A 20525-nucleotide genomic window follows, 5' to 3' on the forward strand; every position below is an offset into this window, starting at 1 on the left:
CTTGCAAGCAGGTTCATTGGAGAAACCTCAGATGTTTAGGTAGCTGAAGCAATGCACGCATCTTGCTGTATCACTGGTCTCTCGCTGGTTCTGGAAGACAACGTTCAGTCGCCTGGGTGTCTTAAAGAAACGGGGAATATGCAACATTGCTGTCTTTCCATTCCTCTCTACTCCTGTCTGGGTATCGGTGACCCGCCAATGAGTCTTAACCTCTAATGGTTTCAAAAAGCCCTAGTGGACCAACCATAATGATTACCAGCGAGCAATAAAAGTTTTCTCTTCCCAACTCCTGGTCCAAAACTCATTTCCATCTAAATGACCAATCAAACCATACCCTGGCCAATAGGCCACTATACCAGACCGGAGGGGCAGGCTGGAGGGTCTTTTGCGGCAACTTTGATGATGTCCGCGGCCTGTAAACTTGTTTTTAGAATCGACTAGAATTAGATCAAACTTTCTGTGAACTTACCTTTTCAGCCACGGCGTACACCGCAGCCTGGAGATGCGCAGACGGGATCAAGGGCATGATACCCGCATCAACCACCCTCAGATTACACGTCCCATACACCATCAACTGGGCATTGACGACACCACCCATCTCCTCGGGCATCATACTCGTCGTTCCACTGGGGTGAAATTCCGTACCGACCAGCGGCTTGATCGTCGCCATCAGCTCCGTATCATCGGCTGACTCGAACTGTACATCTACCACGGGCAGCAGCGGCGTCATCGCCTCCGTCTGCATGAGTCTCCGTGAGGTCTTCAGGCCGAGCCGGATGATCTCACAGTCGAGCGGGTCTGCGCAGTAGCGCGGGTCGAGTAGTGGCTCGTCAAACATGGAACCGGACTTTGGGCGAACGGTGCCACGCGATAGTGGCTTCTGAGCGGCGATAGAGATCGAGCCCCACGAGGCGGCGAGGAGTTCGTAGGCGCCGACGTCGGCGCGGGTGAGGTGATCGAGAACGATACGCCTTTGCGCTGCATAGCCGGCCTGTACTGTTGGCGGAGCATCGGGAGGGAGGGAATCGGAGGAGGACTTGGTTGCGGCGTTTTGGAGGGATTTCCCTTCGTCCCCGTGCCAAAAAAGGTTTGGGAAGGCAACGGTATTGATCAGGGGTGCCGTCAATGGTCCTGAAAAAGTGAGCTTGTTGGTCCTCAGTCTGAATTGTATTTACATACCGGTATGATTGGTGATCAAAGTAGTGAGCGCGTCATCGAAAGCATCGCCAGTAATGTTGTGAGATGTATAAAGGGACGAATTGGTGTCTATAATAGGGGTCAGCAGGATGTCTTCAGATCGGGGAGCAGTCTTGAGCTCACACTCGAACGGAAATTGAGCCATGGGATGATCCTGGAAGTTGTTTCCAACTCCTGGTAGATCGATCTGAACAGGGATGTTCAAAGAGCTCAAAACTTCTGTAGGGCCAATACCCGAGACTTGTAAGAGGGTAGGGGACTGGATTGCACCGGCGGCGAGGATAACCTCCTTGTTGGTCGTTACCGTCCGGTTGATTCCCATAGACTCCGAAGCGAACTATCAGGGTCTGAGTCAGTGGATGGAACGGGAAAACAGCAGAAGGTAAAGGTTGCCTCACATCGACTCCGATGATACGACGCCCCCCGCCCGTGCCTTGTGAGTTGGGCAAGCCCAGAATCAGCCGCGTGACAGTCTGCCCGGTCAAGACGTGTAGATTCGAGCGGGAAGCAGCGGTGTCGTAATATCCGATTCTCGCATCGGATCGAGTCTGGTTGGTGGGAGACATGCTGGATGGGACGATTGTACCCCCCGTTGAGTCGCCCGTGTTAAGGTCGCCCGTAAGCGGGAGGCCCAGCTCTGAGAGACCGTTAAGAACATGAGCTTTACAGCATTAGTTTCAGGGCCCGAGAGTAATCACGCATTCAGCTTTGCGTGGAACAACTAGCTCACCTGATGCGTCGTAGAAGTACCGTGGGTAAGCGACATCAATCGATCCTTCAGTTCCGTGAACCGACAAATTGGGGTGAATGTTGAGGCGGTCTTGCACATCCGCGTCAATATCGACTGAGTACTTCTCAACCTGGAGTCCACGATTCAGCACTCGTCAACTCGTAGTTTCTGCGAGGATGCCACGCTTACCTTCCTGAAGTACGGCTGCAGGCTCTGCCATCCCCAACCCGCGTTTCCCAATTCCTCCCAACCGTCGAAATCGGCAGCCGCGCCTCTGGTCCAGCACATCCCGTTCCATACCGAGCCACCACCAATGACTCTGCCTTGGGTAATATCACGCGTCTTGCCGTCGAGAGAATTCTGAGGGGCAGTTCCCACACTCGTTACATAGGGCGAGGGAGGCTGGAGGCCAATGTACCCAGGAGCGATGATGTAACTCTCGCGTGCGTCACTAAAACGGTCAGCTATGTATCTTGTGGTGATAAAGTCTTTGGAATAGCAACTCACAGTTCGCCGCGCTCGATCACGAGGACAGTTACTGCATCCAGTCAGCAACGCTCAAGTGCGGATGGGAGGCAACGGGGTTTCGTACCGTTCGGGTCTTCGCTCAAGCGGTTCGCGACTACCATTCCCGAGGTACCACCTCCAACAACGACGTAATCATACTCGCCAAGTAGAAATTTGTCAATGGTCTGGTTCGTAATATGGAGGGCATTTGAGAGAGGAAGGAGCGTCCAGAAGGCAAAGGAAACCAATACCAATGGGTAATACATGTTGAGGAAAGCCGTCAAAGACGAGAAGGAATGAAAATAAAATGTACTTGCTCAAAACGAAGGAAGTTGCCTCCAAGGTCGCGCGTGTCTCGAAGAATGAAGGTGAGAAATTTATAACTGCATGACGAGTAGGTAGTCTAGTGAGATTTTACTGCTCTAATTAACACCGGGACTCCCCTGCAGAAGTTCGTTCAAGTGCGCCTCTTACTATCTACATTCGCCATTTCTAGCTACCAAGTGTGTGAGGGCTATTCGCCAGAGTCCTTTTTAATTTTTCAAGTTCTAATAAGACACTAAATAACCCCCAGCTATCCAGATGTAGAATTCTCCTCCTCGGCAGTACCGATGTTAAAGTTTATGACGATCAAGAGGCCAATAGCAGGGGAGATCCTCTGAGGAGGAAAGCCTAGTACGCAGCGACAAATTGAGAGTAGATTCTTGCAGAAGCTTAAACAATCCAAATGGGGCTTCTTTCAAATACGATGGTATCCGGCCGAAGTTTATGACTCCTGTTAGGTAACCTGTATTTCGGGGCACACGTTCTACCAGACAATGTGTTTGCTATAAGAGGTGACGAGCTAATGATGAGCACTTATGTTGAAGGCAGATTGCTTCAAGATTGTTGAAAATGTGCGGCCGTTAATTAGGTGTACACTGAGTGGACCGAGAACCAAACAGAAGGGATAATTGTAGGGTAAAAAGATGGGATGAGGTCGTAGCCTACAGCTCATTGTTCGAATACAAACTGTTGGTTATCACCAGGGTGGTGATACGGTTAACCGTACGTATCAATAGGCAATTGACGAATAATAGGGGTAAATACCGGTTCTGAATTATGCGTAAAGAAAGGGAACTATCGTAGGATTACGCGGTGAAATCACCGTGTAATGTCCCCATGGATCCGGTGGATACACGGTGAATCGGCCGTAGTTATTCTGGCCATTTCGGCGTTAATCCTCACCGCCGATATCCAGGCGATGGTCAACATCGCAATACAAACCTTCATTCATTTTACAGCAACGACCCTTTGGCCGTTCCCATTCCTCCTATCATTCCTTATATCATTCCTGCTTTTGTTCGAGGGAAATAGCCGATCTCTCGCTCTCAATCTCTTCCTCTCGAAAAAAAAAGGAAAAAGGAAAAAGCCTACATAAATAATAAGCGTCTCTTTAAAAATAATGCGAATGGCGTGAGATCATGTTAGATGAGTGCCGGCCTTAAATTCTGTCACTCTTGAAGACGACGCCAATACTTTCTACCAGATCCATGGCAATCAATCTGCTTGACAGCCAAGTGCCTTGCTTGTTGGTGGAATCACTCCTCTCCATGACATCAGGCTTTAAGCTCGATGGTTCATAAGCTAGAGAGCCATGTCCAACGTTGAACGAATATCTACTATGATGGAAAACCACTTACTTAGTTAACTGTCCAGAGGCTTCGAAACCAGAGGACAAAATCGCTGGTTCCGAACGTTATTACGGCCAGAATGACCCCGAAAAATTGAAAACTCGTGAGGTCTAATATTCCTCATGAGATTCAAGGAAAACCTAAAAAGGTCTGTCTAGCCTAAGGGGAATGCCGAGAGCTCTCATGGGACACGGGGGTTTCTTTGTCGTTATTCTTGGTAAACGTCACCTTGTGATCTGGCATACTTCTGGCAGTTCCGTGAAGCAAACATTGTCTAGGACACCATCTACCTACCGAGATAGGATGGCCTAGGAACCTGTTGAGTCGGACGGAAGGGAAAAAAGGCAAAGCACAGTTGTGGCTGGAATAGGCAAGGAGGTTCCGAGACCCACTTTAACCTCTTTGGCCAATGGCATAGCACCTTAAGTAATCCGACCTCTCCTTCAATCATTCAGCCTGTGTGACGCAAGAGCCGTTTCCATCAATTTCATCTCGGTTTTCAATGATCAAGCTGCACAATGAACAGACTGGGAAGAATCTTAGGAAGACGAAATTTGAATCTCTGTCGTGTTCGGGTCATGGCAGGCTCCTGCCGCTTCCTTCACCTTGCGCCCCCGTTCCTCCTTGAAGATTATACGCCCCGGTACATGACATTGTCCTCTATTGATGAATCCAAGAAGCGATCTAAGGCCTATGCCCATCTTTCCAACTGCAATCTTTGCCCGCGGCTATGCGGTGTGAACCGCTTCGAAAAGACCGGAATGTGTCTGATTGGCGAGAACACAAAGGTCAACGTGATTGCGCCTCATTTTGGTGAAGGTCAGGCGCATCCACCACCGTTGTGCCAAACATCTTCCCTCTCAAGTTTATGCAAGGGTAGAAACACTGACTACCGTTGCAGAACCGTGCGTACAGGGGCACAATGGCAGCGGCGCCGTATTCTTCTCGGGCTGCAACCTTCGTTGCGTCTTCTGCCAGAACTATGACATCGCCCACCAACGTAACGGCCAGGATCTGACGCCCGAAGAGTTGGGTGAATGGTATATCAAGCTGCAGCAAGTTGACCGCGTACACAACATCAACCTGATCACCCCGGAGCACGTGGTTCCCCAGGTTGTGCTCAGTATTCTTCATGCGAAGGAACTGGGCCTAAAGGTTCCAATCATCTACAACACCTCCAGCTTTGATTCGTTGGCTTCTTTGGAACTACTGGATGGCTTGGTCGACATCTACCTCCCTGATTTCAAGGTCTGGGAAGCGGTCACATCTAAGCGCTTACTGAAGGCGGACGACTATGCAGCCACGGCACGCGAGAGCATTAAAGCGATGCAAAAACAAGTCGGAGATTTATGCTTTACCGGAGATGGCATAGCCAAAAAGGGTCTCCTCGTACGACATCTGGTAATGCCGGGAAAAGAAGCAGAAGGGCGGCGGATCATGCAGTTCCTGGCCGAGGAGGTCTCCAAGGACTGCTTCGTCAACATCATGGAGCAGTATCGCCCGGATGCTCATGTTGGCAAGGCCAGGAAACGCACAAAGGACGGCACCGAACATCACGATAATGAGGTGCGGTATAACGAGATTAACCGAGCAGTGTCAGGCGACGAGGTTTCGTCGGTGCGCAGGGCCGCAGAGGCAATTGGTCTATGGCGCTTTTGCGACCCTCCCCGACACGACGGCTTCAACATTTGAGGGCGTGACCCTTGCATCGCCTTCAAGACTTCGCCGTGTGCCCCTGCACCTATTAAGAGTGGCTTGGCAAGTTGATGGAACGATCTTGAACGGCTAGACCATCTGTAAATGCACCGGAACTCGGCGCCACTTAAGCAGGGGAGTTGTTAAGACACAAACAAAGTGTTCAACAATTGAAGGTACGAGAAGGATTGATAATCGCACCACCAGGTACCTCAACCTTGTTAGCGTGGTCTACTATCGTACCTTTCCTCGGACTGCTGTCTTAATCCACAAATGCGTTTTAGCAGGGCTTTGCAGCCCAAGTCGCCTTGTCTCCACGCCTGAGGAATATTGAGCTGATGAACCCCCAGATAGGTAGCAATGACCATCCCAGTCTATCTTAACCAGCACATGGGCTTTTATGCTGCCGGTGCCTCGCTTGCCGGTTCCTTTCAATAGGAATTCTAGTATTGTCGTCGAGGCACTGATCACATCCGAGCTCTGACTGTCATGCTGGCTTCTCGACTTCCTCCAGGGCGTATCTTTCTCTCCGACATACCATGGTAAACTCGGACAAATCAAGGCCACTGTATCTTTATCTGCTTTAATTTAATTAGTGCTTATCAGTTCTTGGAAGATGTCACAACAGCGTATCCTCAGAGCTTATCTCTCTGTTTCCACTCTGCCAGGCTCGGATGCGTTAAGAAGCCGATCAAACGTTTATGTACTTATACCTGACTTGACAGGACCAACTTTTCCGGCAACGGTCTCTGCATTTTCCTCTCACTCTTCATCATGGATCGCTATGTCGAAGCTCCGGCTTTCGTTCCTTTGATGGCCAATACGCTCGGTACGGTGGCTACCTCTTCCGATGATTCATCACGAAGCCAGCCACCGTTCGGAACTCGTCGCCAAGGATCAGACGTTCTCTGCCCTGAAGCACTGCCATCGCCTCTTCGGTCCTCGTTGAGCATAGGGTGTGCGAGTCCAAGAGGTGGTATGGACACCGACATGAAGCAAAAGCATGGATGGCCGGCATTCACATTGCCAAACTCCTTGGAGCACCTCTACGCCGAGAAAGCATATCTGACGTGGTCACTGGAGAACCAAAGAGACCGAGAAGCGGGTCTTATGAGGAAGTTATCTATGCTTCAGGAGATGTTCGACGACGGGCTGGCTTCCGATGAGCAGCGTCAGTCGAGGAAGAGGGCCGCTTTGCTGAAGAGCAGAATCACGGAGGTCGCGGGACAAAAGTAGGCGATTCTTCTAAGACTCTGTGACATTCAAGTGGAGCTCCAGAGCCTTGAAGCGTGGATGCAGATCCAGAGCAAATTCTACGAGCGACGGTGCTCCTTCTGGTGGTCCACGGAAGTCACAACGCCTTCCAATGTAACGACCATGATCCGGACACCCTTGGACGCTGCCTCCCCCGTGTTCTTCCCGACGAGCTACCATCGGGCTGTATCATCACATTCCGAGTCCGAAATGCACGCTCCACCAGATGGAGTGCAGGTTGGTTTTTTGCCAGACTGCAGCGATGCCTTCGACATCCGCGCAGACGAACTGGGAAACCATGGCTTGCGGTTTGAGTACGAAGATCAGGCATTGACCCGCGTTGTCGATGAAGAACGAAATCGATCTCCCAGCCGAGACGACAGTTTCCGAAGTCTCACCAGAAGAATGGGTCTTTCTGTGTTGAAATGTCTTTGGCCCGGGTCTGAGGAGTGTCGTGGGCTGCAGGAGCACGACAGTGGACTCTTCTGGTTCCAGTAGGACGATGGGGGGGTATTACGGAATCGATATTAGACGCGTATGACCTGTCGTTCTTTTGGTCTTTCATTACATGTGCAATTGGTAGGCTCGCGTAGGGTAATCGCAGCAAATGGTAAAGGGAATCTTTTACTATTAATCATGGAATAAATGGCCGTTGAACTCCTTGCATTGCCCCCCTGAGCTGAGTGACGGGAACCGTCCTCCTGCCGCACCCGCAAGTCCTCTGCTCATGAAGGACCCTACGCGAACTCGCCAAACTGACCATCATCAAACCCCAGGTCCTGCGCCGATCTCCTCTTCTCCCGCTTCTGCTCGCGAACATTGGAGGCAGTCGGCGGCGGCGGCAGGAAGCTGTTGCCACCCTTGGGCGCGCTCGGGGGCGGCGGCAGCGAGAAGGCCTGTAGGCCCGCGCCCGACGCTGCCGCGGCGCCGTTGGCGTTGGTCTCGGGCCTCGACCGGCGACCGATCTTGGAGCCGCCAAAGTTGATGGTGATAGTCTCGCCCTCCTTCAGGCTGTAGTCCTTGTTCTTCTCCTCCTCGGCGCGCTTGCTGTTCTCCGCCGCCTGCTTGGCGTGGCTCGCGTCCAGCAGGCCCAAGCTCTTCTGCGCCTCCTGCAGGGCGACGCCAAAGTCAAAAGCCTCGCTGCGCTCCTCGAAGCCGACGCCCAGCACGGCCTTGCGGCCCTGACCGTCCATGACACGCACGGCGAAGAAGCGCGACGAGTCGAGGACGGGCTCGACGACGGAGATGGAGGTGTAGGGGGCGGCGGCGAAGAGCTGACCGTTGGAGGGGTCCTCGAGAACGATGTCGACCTTGATATGGTTCTCCTTGTTCGTGATGCCGGCGGGGGCGCCCGGTGCGACGGGAATCACTGCGCTGCCGACGCCGACGGGGGTCGGTGTGGCGGCGGCGGTGGTCTCCCAGGCGGTCTCGAGGACGCGAAGGCGGGCGGTGAAGATTTGGCGTTCGGTCCAGCCGGCGGCGGTGTAGCCCTTGTTCGAGGTCATGGGCGGGATGTTGTAGACATGGGCACCCGAGGCAATGAAGAGAATGCGCTGGATCGCATCGGCGGGGAGGGGAGCGCCGGTCGCAGGGTCGATTTGCTCCATTGCGAATGTGGTCTGTGTTGTTCTTCGTTTTTGTGGTCTCAGGTTGGTACGGGAGGGGGTAATGGAGAGCTTCGACAATGTTGTCGATGGTGTAAAGGTAGAGGAATCTTCATGACGAAAGGAGGAATTGAGTGAATTGCTTGCTTTCTGGTCAGGGGCGGGGCATGAAGGCTTACAAGGAGGGAGCTTTATTAGCTGGGTGCCAGTGTTTCGGGAGTGGAGGGGGGTGGGATCCCGCCGTCGGTAGTGGGATGCCTGGAGAATGATACAGGGCGATACGAGTGAATGAGACGGCTATTTCGTGGAGGGGAGGGGGGAAGCTAAGGGACAGACAGATAGATCGATACTTGGCTAACAGGGCTAGGTGACATGTTTTGATGGGTAGCCCCATATCTGGGATGGTCTCGTCCACCCCTGATTAGATTAGCAGAACTACCCCGCCAAATCAGAGCGATCAATGCTGATGCCCGGCAAGCTCCATCCGGTGGTGGGTGGTAGTTAGTTACCTCGTGTGGGAATTGAGTCACAGGCGCCTCCCAAAATTTCTTAGAGCCTCAACACCAGACGTTCCCCTCCATCGCGACAGCCGACGTCCTGATCGCATCTTCGGTCTCGGGACCCAGAATTCGCTCCGACGTTTCTCATCTGCCGGCTTCTGGCATATTTTCAGCCGCCTTTCTCCAAGACAAACACATAAGGTGCAACAATACGAAGGGGCTTGCCTGTCTTTGGAACCCTGACTTTCGTCCCTCCCACACATCGCCATGGCCACCGGTGACCTCACGCGTACGCTGCTCCGCCATTCCACATCATACTCGATATGTACGCGAATGCGGACTGACAGCGTGGCTCTACAGAAACAGGCGACAGCCAAAAGCCTCAGGCTTCCGACATGCCCATCCGCAACAAGACGACCGGTGACTTCGAGTACACCACCCGCAACCCTAAACTATAACTCCAACTGACCTCACTTTTGCTCAGCATCGTCTCAACATATCACTCCCTCCTCCAAGACCCCGACCTGACGAAACCCGTCGCCGCCATTGAGGCCCTCATCTCCCTCCTCAACGCCTCGGGTACCACGACCGTATACGAAACCCTCGACCTCGTCAAGCGCGCCTCAAACACCCTCCACGCCTCCGTCAACAATCCCGTACCCCTCCAGGCCGGCACCGACTTGTTCCTGCAGTACCTCGTCTCCTCGCTTAAGCAGCAGGAGGGCCAATCCGCTGCCACGAATCCGCACCAGTCCTTCGACGCCGTTCGCACCCACCTCCTCCGCAACGGCCGCCTCTTTGCCTCCCGCGCCATCGCCGCACGTGACCGCATCGCCGACGCCGGTTGGCGCTTTGTGCGCGACGGCAAGGTCGTCCTAACCCACGGTGCCTCCCGCGCCGTCTCCACTCTCCTGTTCCGCGCCGCTGATCAGTTCGGCGACGGCGGCGTCCGTTTCAAGGTTGTCTACGTCCGCGACGAGCACCGCCCGGCCGAGTCGGACCGCGTCGTACGGGAACTCCGCGAGAAGGGCATTCCCGTCGCTGAGATCGCCGAGCCCGCCGTCGCGCACGTTCTAGGCCTGTTGCGTCAGGTCCACATGGTCATTGTCGGCGCCGAGGCAGTCACGCAAAACGGCGGCATCATCTCGCGCATGGGCACCTACCAGATCGCCAAGCTGGCGAAGCAGGCCGGTCTGCCCTTCTACGTCGCCGCCGAGTCGCACAAGTTCGTGCGCAAAGTGCCTCTTGACCAGCGGGATCTCGGGTTCAAGCAGCACGTGTTGGACTTCCGGACGGACGGTGCGAGCGTACAGCCCGAGGACGCCGTGGATTACACTGTAAGTCTTGCGCGGGTGGTGATTTTGTGCATGTAAGCATGGGCTAATAGAGTGTCCGATAGCCCCCCGACTTTATCTCCAACCTCGTGACGGAGAACGGCGTCAAACTACCCAGCTACGTGTTCGAGCAGCTCCTCGACATCTACGGCAGTCTGAACGGCTGAGCCAATTTAATGACAATATCGCGATCGACTTGGGAGGCCATAAAGTCTAAGTCTTGCAGACAAGAGTTTATTGAAGCAGGGAGGTTGAAAGCAACTGGTTTCGTCCAAAGGCCTTTCAGTGGATGTGACGAAATCCCGGCTCGGAGCGAGCCTGACCGTACTGCGGTGCGGGGACGTAAAACCGGCTTTTTCTTTTCTTTTTCGCGAACTGTGGAGCGGCCGACGCCTCCGGTGCCCAGACACGGCAATCAAGGGGGCGTGACTCTTGGCCACGAACGGGGGCGAGATTCAAACAGGCGGCAAGAGGTTGTACTGGTCGTAGACAACGTACCAGTCAGGTACTTGGTGACCGGTCTCAGTAGCATGTAGGTAGTCACGTAGTGTAGGTGGTTTAGGCAGAGGTGCCTTGGCAGTCGGCAAATGTCCCAAAGATGCATTCGTTGGCGACGCTGCACAGTTGAATCCAGTACTGAGCAAGTTACCCCTTCCTTCTCCCCTTCGCAGGGGCCTTACCGACCCCAATGCGCAATGTAAATCATTCGGCCCGTCCGTTCCTAGATGGGCCGGTGACGTCAAGACGTCGAAAGGTCCGTGGGGGGTGCATCAGCGGGTTGTTCTCACTTTCTTCTTTTTCTGTTCCCCCCCTTCCCTCCCCTCCTGGTGGAGTAGTACATGCAATATTATGTACGTGAGCCTGCGCAGCGCGGCAGCTTACCGTAGAGGGCGGCAGGGGTTATGTTCTCGTCATCATTATCATCATGTGTTACTCGTGCTGCAGGCACGGTTAGACTGTCGTGTATACCGGTATTACATTGGGTACGATAATGACCGCTTACGCGGCTACGCAGGGAAGGGGGCCAGCAGGCGGGGAAAGAGGGCCTCATTCGGGTGTGCGGAGAAGGTTTCCCGGTAGTTTACTAACTCCTTCTCAACACATCAGCAACTGAAGCATCAAAGCTAAGAAATATTTGGGGATTTTGGTCCCGGAGCGAGCATGAGTCTTGCTTATCCCCGACAGAAACCTGCGCTACTGGCGCAAGGCAGCGATACATTACAGACCTACCCATTGTTGAACAAGAACACGAGTGAAGGCTGTACAGGTTGGACCGGAAACTATGAAGCTTGATACACTATAACTATAATCGTAGACCTCAGATCCTTGTCCCCCTTCAGAGCCTATCTTGACAAGGAAACTGGGAACAGCTTCCAACAACGTAAATCACATGCTTTTCTCTCAAAAACGCAGCACCCGGCGAATGAAGTTGAGTCATCCTCGGGCCAGAACCAGCTGTTGAAGCACTAGTCATGGCGAAACGTAGAAGCTAGAAAGAGATTCAAATTCAATACAAAGTACAGCAGTCGAGAGCAATAGCACGATTGGAGGTGTGTATGCGTGATCGCTTTAGTTCATGTCCCTCACGAGTCTGGCTCCGCACCAGGCAAAGGGGTAATTGTGTTGGTACCAGTTGACACTAAGCTCCGTTAGTAGCCGTCACCTAAGCTACATTTGGCAAATGGCGGGAGTTGACTCACAACGATCGTCGTCCGGCGATGCGGGGGTGCGTCGCCCAAGATCCTCCGAGGACAATGTTGTGCTTGCCGTCGAAGAAGTCGGCTGTGGACAAGTTAGCCAACAGAGAACAGGAAAACGATGGTTTTGAAAACACTATACATGTGTACTGAGGGTACAGAGGCATCGGCTCGAAGCCCTCATGCCGAGCGAGGGGCGAGCTGGTCCATTCCCAGACACCGCCAAGCTCACCTTGGCCCGCGAGACGGCCGCCGTTGGCCGTCACGGGGACGGGGTGCCAATGCTGGAATCCAACATTGGCGCCGTCGAGGTCGACGAAGAGCTCCGAACGAGCCTTCTCGGCCTCAAGAGAGCCAGTATATGGTGGCGTCTCCTCGACTCCATCATTTGATAGGTGCCTATATCGTGTCAATAGATACCAGCCGCATGTTCGGCTAGTGCGATGCTTACCCATTGACTGCTGGGACCGTTCTTCCGAGCGTGCGTTCAGCCTCCATCCTCTTTGAGTTGTGAACGTAGTTGTAAATGCTCCGGACCTCTTCAAATGTCGGGATTCGACCACCCATCCACGCAGCACAGCCAGAGAGCTCATCGTGCGAGGCGAAGATGGGCCAGTCTAGTGCGAACTTCAGCGGCACCAGTCCGTGAACGGTGCGAACAGAAATGCCGTCGAGGAAATGTTCAGGAAGGGCAGCCTGTTCGTTTTGGTGGCCATTCTTATATCCATTGCTGGCACCGTTTGTGTGTCCATTGACATGGCCGTTGGTGTTTCCATCCGTGTATCCGTCGGTCAGATACACCTGGCCATTGGCGTCGACATCCTTGGTGTTGGATTCTGTAGGAGCCCACGAGGCAGGCACCTTCTTGATGTGGTTCTCAAACATGTATTGTGCATACTGTTCTGGTAAGCTCCCGCCTATGCTCATTAGGCGGAATTAGTGCTTACCTCCTCGTTGGTGATAGGCCGACCCTTGGCTTGGAATGCATGAACCTCCACCTTTCTCGTTGGCCTCTCATTATCCCTGGACCCTTATTAGTACATCTTCGCGGCCAAGGGTAGATGCACCAACCATCCAAAGTACCCGTTGATACCGGCGTTGAGATCAGGCTCGTCCATTCCCAGAGTGATAGACTGGGCGGGCACATCGTGCCATTCGTTAGGTACACGCGCCTGACGGGCTTTGTCAGCCAGACGCCTGAAGTCCGGTTGATGAACATCAGGCGGCGGAATAGTCTTGTTGCTCTGGAGCATCATGTAGAGCAACGTCTCCATGTGCATAATCTCATGCTCAAATCCCACCCAGATACCTTGAGCGATGGCTCTGGGGATTTTGTCGACTCCGTTCCTGTACTGGTCCTGCAGCCTCGAGCGTACACGCTGCTGGTACTCGAGAATCTGTTCCACAGGAGGCCACTCGTCGGGAATCTCCGAGTGAGAGTGGCATTTTTCGGGGTTGTCGACGTCGGGATCGATGCCTCTCTCGAACATGGGCTGGAAGCCAGCTGGCTCGGTTGGGAGTGTCTTGGTTGTCTTGGTCAGTTGTATATCCAGGAAGCCCGGGATGTGGCCAAGATAAAAGACGCAAGCGTTGCGGAGCTTGATTGGTTTGTCCAGCAGTTCTTCTTTAGGAAGCATCTTCTGCGTGACAGCATCCCATGCTGTCCACAGCGCCGACCAATCGTCCAAAGTCGGACACGGCGACGAGGCATACAGGTCGGGGAGGAGGCAGAAAGGCATCTTTCTCTTCGCGATCATGTGCAGTCCTGTATCAAAGTTAGCTTTCTTAGGCCAGTGTATGCGAGAGGAGGCGTTGATGATGCGACTAGTTTCCAGAGACAGAAGATTCATAAGCCGGCTGTACAATGTCATCAAGGCAGGTCACCTTACGTCTCGGACAATGTGCTTCAGCTTTGGGGTAAGTGGCTCCACGTCGGCAGCCAAACGTGGGGGGAGCTTATGGGGTGCCGAACTAGTCGCGAAAGGGGTGGCCATTCTCGGCTCTGGTTTCCTGAAGTGAAATCATCCACTTACCGTGCTCGTCTCCCTTGACCCAGCAGTTTGTCTCGACTAGGCCAGCCAAGTTCCACAGGTTCTCGGCTCCCAGTTGGGAATACTTCAGGCTCTGCTCCACCTGGATGCGTTCGTGCTGCTTCACCAGAGCGCCCATAACGTATGTGTCTCGAACAGGCGAGTAGAAAGCCTGATGACGCCCGCCCTCTTCATCGTACACGTACTCGCCGATAACCTCCCAGTCGCTAAGGTTGAACGCCTGCTCGCCAAGTATCTCATTGGCGTTGGCGAGGCCGTTCAGAATAAAACTGCCAGGATGTTAACTGAATGAACTGGAGCTAAAAACCAGCAGTTCTTACGCATGGGTCACCCCTTTCTTGTCTGTTTTTATGTATGTCAGCTAAACCGAGCCATCTAGCTTCATGAGTTAGACAAAGTACCGTTGTAAGCATGGCTAAATACATTGTTAGCCCGGGCCACTACTACAGGGTGTGATATATGAACACTTACTAGACCTTGGACGGGTCGCAGCAACCATCCAGCCCAATCAGCAATTTGTCCGATGGCGTGAGGACATCGCTGAAGTATTTGAGGAAGCCTGCCGCATCGTCGCGCTCGAAGTTTCCTAGACAAGGCGTCAGGAATCTTTTTTTTTTTGTTTTTTTGAAAAAAGCCCCCGCTGAAAATATCACAAACCGATGCTAGATCCTAAGCTCAAAATGCACTTGGTTCGAGCTAGATTGACGGGCTTTTTCAGCCATTCCCGGCCATCGTCGTAGGTACCAAGCAGTCCGTGGCATCTGACGTGACGAAACTTGGGCACTTGGGCCAGTGTGCGCTCCAGTTCCTCTCTGGAAAGATCAAGTGCGTAATAGTCGACGTTCTTGCCGGCATTTTCGAAGGCTTGCAGCAACAAACAGACTTTGCGAAGGTTGCTTCGAAAAAGGTCAGAATCATCCCATGCCAGTCCTCATTCAGCAGGGATTCACAAACCCACTCCCCAACTCAATGACCATGGAATCCGGCGAAATATTCTGCGCAATCTCATTCGAATATTTCTCGAGAACCTCGATCTCGTTGTTGGTCAGGTAGTATTCGTCCAGATAAGTGATCTGAAGAAGGTGTGAGCGCACGCGGATCACGCAAGATGTGGCTGAGCTGATTAGATTTCTGGAAGCACCCACCTCTTCGAACAACTGCAAGCCCCGTTCGTTATACAGAAGTAGGGTAGGCAGCTTCCGGGGTCCGTTTTTGGGGTTCCACATGGAAATGATGTCGTCTTTCAAGTTTGTTTCAACCGCAACACGCTGGATGTTGATGATGTCAAGGCCGTTGTAAGCGGGTGGCTGCGCTGCCTGTTGCTTGGCTGGCTTGAGCACATCCTGAGGGGGGCTATCCTGAGAGACAGCAATAGAACCCATTGTGAAAGTGATTTGGGATTCGTTAACGGCAAAACGCTTGGGGTCCGTATACCGATCGGGTACAAGAGTGCGGAACAAAGGTCCAAGTTATATGAAGAATACTTGAAGTAGCATGTGCAAAACAACATGTGCTCGGGGCGACAAGAACGGACGGGTACCTACAGCTTATAGCCACCACGACAAATTTACCCGGGTCTCCCAGGCCCGGCGGAGACGCTGGCAAGCATGCTGCGATACACGTTGGCGCCGCTATACCGGCAATAGGGCAGGCCAGGGACTTACCATGTGGATTGTCAGACGTACAATTGGTGACACGGCGGGCCATAGTTTGCCGCTGTTGTCGGCATGTACAGTGCAGCGACTTGATGGAGCTGAGATGCACATTGGGAATGTTGGTAGACAGAGGGTACGTGTACAAGCAGGATACTGGCGTCTGTGGTCAGGTCAGGTTGTGCGGCCACTAATTGGCAGCTGACGTTGAAAGTACACTACAGGTAGCCCGGATCTGTGGACCTTGTACCAGTCTGTCCATTTCTTTTGTCACAACGTGCAGACAGAAGAGGAGGGTGGCAGCTCCATCCTTGACACAGAGTGGGAGAGGTTTGCGTCGGAGCAAATCAGCGCGGACGTCATCTGAGGCGTATCCCACGCCCCACCGAAGGGGGAGCCACGCTAATATTGTTGGAGCTTGATGCGGATTGCCGAATTCGACCTGGCTGTTGTTCCTGGAATGTTGAAAGCGGCCGTTTTTAGGCCCTGCCGCACGGGAAGGGTAAGCTCGTTCAATGGCTTGGGTAGAACGCATTTGTTTCGTTGGCTGATCAAATACCTACTGGTTCCGTGGACTGATTAAAAATCAATTGAAAAATGCGGGGTCACTGCAAGCCGTGGGAGTGAGAGTAACAAGGGAGAAGGTTGGAAGATGTATTTGGTTGTGTAAGCATCTCCAAATCCTGTCGAGATGAAGAGGTATCCATTATGCCGAGAACTTAATCGATGCGAGAATGTAGAACTCTCCGCGCTTTGAGGAGCAAAAAGACGCAAGACTTAAAGGTCAAGCATGCATGTCGTGTCCTCCTCTGTATCGAGGCTGTTTGGAATCACTATTTCCTGTCCCGAAGATCCAGGAGCAAGTTGCCTACTGGTTAGGGCTTCCGGATTGGTGCAATGGCTGCCACCCCGGCTCTTCTTGGCTGCGGACCTTCCTGGGGCTTGCGGGGATACCGAGGCAACAGGGAGGGGGGCAAGAAGTTCCCGACATTTCCACGACGACGTGCCTGTATGAACCTCAGCCCACCCTGATGACCGATCCTTCCGACACACGACGGGTCATGGTGCGCGTGGGTGAGAGTATGTCGACGTCATCTCCACTTCTGCCGGGACATCAGAGCAAAAGCGGCTTTACCTTCGGCTCTCAATGCTGAGTTCGAGGGCGGGGTAGGCCAGGCACCGATCCAATTGATTTACCACAAGTGCGGATTATGGCAATGCCATGCTGCAAGGTCGAAGCCAATGCGGCGAGAATGGGCAGGTCGAGTGAGTCGACCAGCAAAAAGCGCGATTTATGCATGGCATGGCACCCATAGCCTACTGGGATGCGGAGGATTATTTGCGCCCGTCATGGTACTGCTACGGCTGCTAATGCTGCCGTGCGGCGTAGCTTTGTTCACCGGTCTTGTAGACTTCTGCGTCAAAACAGCCCACGGAAGATCTCATGTGTGTCCGTCCACTCACGATTTCCGACGAATGCAGGCCATTGCCAGGTTCTTCAATGGCAGTACTGATGCTCGATTCTTCCTGAGCTCTTTTTTGCGGGGGCCTGGTCTTGTGTACCGACTCGGTTGAGACTCGTCTTGTGCAATTCGGAGGCCGACGTAGCCGGTCCGACAATTGGCTACCGGCGTGCCTCGGCGTCTCTCGTGGTCTCCTATGTGGTGGGGTTCGTCGGGGACGGTGAAGCTCAGTCGGGGCAAGGTGAGAGTAGGTTGGCAAGTATCGACAGTAATCTTCGGGTGACAGCCAGATTAACGCTGCTCGGCAATCTCACCCTGGGGCGAACCGATTGTATCACTTGTTCCTTGCATAAGGCCACATACAGGTAAGTTCCCGTGACACTAGGGGCGCTTCCGTCCTCAGAGTGTGATCTTGTCAAGTTGATAAGCTTATCAGTCGCCGTCTAGGACGATCATTCTGCCCTCGACAACAGCTGGGGTGGTTCAAAGCGGGCGCTGAGGCCAATCGAGCGCTCATGCTTGTCGGGGTCGAGGAGGCCAACTGTAGATAAGAAGTCGTCCGCATCCGCCAACAGCCGTAATCGGGACGCTCGTTGTTGTTGCGTTCGCCGGCTAGCGTTGTCGCTCTTGTTCCTCGCCGTCCTGGCGTACTCGCGACAGAAAGTTTGGAGCTACCATGTGATCATGAAGCCACCGCCCACTATTGAAATGGGCTACCATATCGAAATTGGTGACAAGCGGCAAGTTGCAAGATTTGACAGTGTCGGTCGTTTTGCATCCGGGTCGAAGAGAGGCGTTTGGAGACGGGAAAGAACCGAATGCACGACCTTTCGGTTTTATTCGGGGGCGCCTGCCCGAGAGAGCCTCGCCAGTTGGAGAACCCGACGAGGGGAAGAAGGTATGGGCAGGTACCTATCGTAGTCAACCGCCGTTGTTTTCGCACCTGTTCGGCGGGTTATACCTAATACCCCGGAACCTACACCTCACTTGCATGAACTACGACTGACATCATTCAGACGCCTCTTGAGTTTTAAAGATGTCTTTCTCTCCGAATAACATCAATCATCTTGAAATCAATACTGGTGCGGGTTCGTATCTTTTTGAACAAAACAGGCATTGGTGTCTTTCCAACCACTGATCTTACGTCTACTCAGCTTCGGGTCAAACATGAAAGATAAGTCCAATATCAACCAGAAATTACACACTGGTGGTATGTTCTGTTCTCTGAGCCTTATGTCGTCCCATCTCACATGCACAGGTATCATCTTGAGAATGCACCACGTCGTGCCGTCCCAGATCGCAATATAGCCACAGTAACCAAGCCCCAGCCAGCCTTGACGCCGCGCGATGCATATGTATCAACCAAACCGCTTGCTTTGTGCCCATATCGACCTACTCACAGCGCCTCCTTCGGCTTCCATGCCTCGATCCACTTGCCCATGATCTCTACCTCCTGCTGGACAACCTTGGCATTCAGCTTGCTGAGCCGGAAGTCCGGAACGTGGGTTGCTCCCTCCACCACCAGCCGGGGGGCCTTCTCGGTACTCTCAGACGGGCCGCCAGGACGGTAGTCCGAGCTCATGGTCGCCGACTTCCAAGGGTCGAATTCGCCGTCAATAAATAGGACGTTCTCGTAGGAGGCGTTCCATCCCCCGGTCCACTCATTGAACATGGAAACTGTGATCCCCTTCGATATGGCCGGCTTGTGGCCAGAGGTCTGTGGGAAGCGTAGGTCGCACTGGCGCTTACGGTGTTCGAGATGCACGTATGAAGACACAAGCCCGGTGCCGTTGGACGACGATGGTCCCGTATGCCACCAACCTAGGGGCTCGTTACAGAGCTGCCAGACCCAGCTGCGCGACCAATCTAGGTCATCGGGCGTGTTGTATCCGACGGCGTTGCCATATAGGTTGCAAGACTCCTCCTCCCGACACTGTTCGTTGTATCTCTTATGCATCCACGACGTGTAGCCGGTCCACGCAGCCTCCAGGCCGACGCCCGACTCCTCGCGGCCCTCGATGACTTCGCCGTCGTTGGTGCTCGTCTCGATCCAGTCGCAGAACTCCAAAACCTTGCTCGGGTCGTAGGCCCACATGATGATGGGCTTCTGCAGGTACCACGCGAAGTCGGCGTGGTCCGCGAGCGTGTCGAGACCGAATTTCTGCTTCATGGCGTCGACCTCCTGTGCAGTGCCGTTATCGAGCACGCGGTCGACCTGCTGGATTACTAGCTTGATATCAGTCGAGCAGTTCTGCGGCATGGCCTGCTCGATGGGAGTGAAGAACTGCCAAAAGTCTTCAATGGCCTGGACGACGGCGGAGCTGGCATGGTAGGCGGCAAATGTACCGGGCGCGACCACCGATGTCCACGCGGCAAGCGCACCGGCGTAGCTGCCCCCAACCAATACCCAGGGTGATGTATTCGCGTTGGCGCCCTTGTTCGTGTCGAATGGAAGATCAGCAGTTTGGGCGAAGTGGATGTTGTCGCGGATGGCCTGTGGCACATCCAGGTATTGCAGCGTGTCCGCTGTCGAAGTCTTGAAAGGCCAGGATTCGCCATAGTATCGGTCTATCAAGATCAGTTTTGAGACAACTCTTCGGGACAGATCGTTGTTGCCGGGGTTGGCTCACGTTCGATCAGGATAATTGCGCCCTTATGCGTCTCAGCATAGAGACTCGCCAGCGTCCCGTTCTCCAGATAACCTGTCAGCCTGCCGGCGTTGGTTTCGCCTCCGTTCACCATGAAAACAGGGAAACCCGGGCCGCCCCAGTGCTCAGCATTCCACCAGTATCGTTGCTTGAAAGTGCCCTTGGAAGTATTTGTGTGGTCGAGAAACTGGTCAAATGTGCCCTGGTTGACCTGGTCTCCAGAGTGAGCCCGGGGCTCAAGACCACCAAAAGTTAGGCCATCAAGTTTCCTGCGCATCTTGGGGGCGGAAGTCGTCCGCATAGCTATCGCAGTGGCTGCGAGAGCCACCATAAAGGAAAAGACAGACCATTTCATTTTGGAGTGAAAGACGGCAAGGTGCTACAAAAGAAGGAGGAAGGACTTCCTTGTCCTACAAAAGACTGGGAATTTCGGGCCTAGAGATGTTCGACAACTACTGGTCAAAAAGCGATATGCAGAGAGGCCTGACGGTCCCGATCATATACTATCCAGCATCTCGTT

At 53.5% G+C, this 20525-nt stretch overlaps 7 protein-coding genes across 7 annotated transcripts; 3 read left to right on the forward strand and 4 right to left on the reverse strand.

Annotated features, from left to right (window-relative positions):
• Positions 1 to 350: 350 nt before the first annotated feature.
• Positions 351 to 2700, reverse strand: GLRG_05840 (GMC oxidoreductase; the record flags this gene model as incomplete). The annotated part of the gene is made up of 9 exons (XM_008096525.1): positions 351 to 413; positions 470 to 1131; positions 1180 to 1266; positions 1321 to 1534; positions 1596 to 1858; positions 1928 to 2057; positions 2117 to 2378; positions 2435 to 2465; positions 2520 to 2700. The coding sequence occupies 9 exons, from the start codon at positions 2698 to 2700 to the stop codon at positions 351 to 353; spliced, it is 1893 nt and encodes a 630-aa protein (XP_008094716.1).
• A 1985-nt stretch (positions 2701 to 4685) lies between these two features.
• Positions 4686 to 5799, forward strand: GLRG_05841 (radical SAM superfamily protein; the record flags this gene model as incomplete). Its single annotated transcript, XM_008096526.1, has 2 exons — positions 4686 to 4926; positions 5009 to 5799. 2 exons carry the CDS (start codon positions 4686 to 4688, stop codon positions 5797 to 5799), a joined length of 1032 nt encoding a protein of 343 aa, XP_008094717.1.
• A 777-nt stretch (positions 5800 to 6576) lies between these two features.
• On the forward strand, positions 6577 to 7038 carry GLRG_05842 (uncharacterized protein; the record flags this gene model as incomplete). The annotated part of the gene is made up of 1 exon (XM_008096527.1): positions 6577 to 7038. The coding sequence occupies one exon, from the start codon at positions 6577 to 6579 to the stop codon at positions 7036 to 7038; it is 462 nt and encodes a 153-aa protein (XP_008094718.1).
• Positions 7039 to 7793: 755 nt separating this feature from the next.
• GLRG_05843 (uncharacterized protein) lies at positions 7794 to 8663 on the reverse strand (the record flags this gene model as incomplete). Its single annotated transcript, XM_008096528.1, has 1 exon — positions 7794 to 8663. One exon carries the CDS (start codon positions 8661 to 8663, stop codon positions 7794 to 7796), a length of 870 nt encoding a protein of 289 aa, XP_008094719.1.
• An 892-nt stretch (positions 8664 to 9555) lies between these two features.
• GLRG_05844 (initiation factor 2 subunit family protein) lies at positions 9556 to 10661 on the forward strand (the record flags this gene model as incomplete). The annotated part of the gene is made up of 3 exons (XM_008096529.1): positions 9556 to 9590; positions 9645 to 10497; positions 10560 to 10661. The coding sequence occupies 3 exons, from the start codon at positions 9556 to 9558 to the stop codon at positions 10659 to 10661; spliced, it is 990 nt and encodes a 329-aa protein (XP_008094720.1).
• A 1402-nt stretch (positions 10662 to 12063) lies between these two features.
• GLRG_05845 (uncharacterized protein) lies at positions 12064 to 15624 on the reverse strand (the record flags this gene model as incomplete). The annotated part of the gene is made up of 12 exons (XM_008096530.1): positions 12064 to 12133; positions 12195 to 12276; positions 12334 to 12590; positions 12643 to 13088; positions 13139 to 13214; positions 13263 to 13956; positions 14225 to 14511; positions 14563 to 14603; positions 14719 to 14828; positions 14900 to 15138; positions 15197 to 15315; positions 15388 to 15624. The coding sequence occupies 12 exons, from the start codon at positions 15622 to 15624 to the stop codon at positions 12064 to 12066; spliced, it is 2658 nt and encodes an 885-aa protein (XP_008094721.1).
• Positions 15625 to 18753: 3129 nt separating this feature from the next.
• Positions 18754 to 20282, reverse strand: GLRG_05846 (serine carboxypeptidase S28; the record flags this gene model as incomplete). The annotated part of the gene is made up of 2 exons (XM_008096531.1): positions 18754 to 19925; positions 19988 to 20282. 2 exons carry the CDS (start codon positions 20280 to 20282, stop codon positions 18754 to 18756), a joined length of 1467 nt encoding a protein of 488 aa, XP_008094722.1.
• Between the last annotated feature and the right edge of the window lie 243 nt (positions 20283 to 20525).

This window comes from Colletotrichum graminicola, assembly GCF_000149035.1.
Source record: "Colletotrichum graminicola M1.001 genomic scaffold supercont1.20, whole genome shotgun sequence".
Classification (NCBI taxonomy): domain Eukaryota; kingdom Fungi; phylum Ascomycota; class Sordariomycetes; order Glomerellales; family Glomerellaceae; genus Colletotrichum; species Colletotrichum graminicola.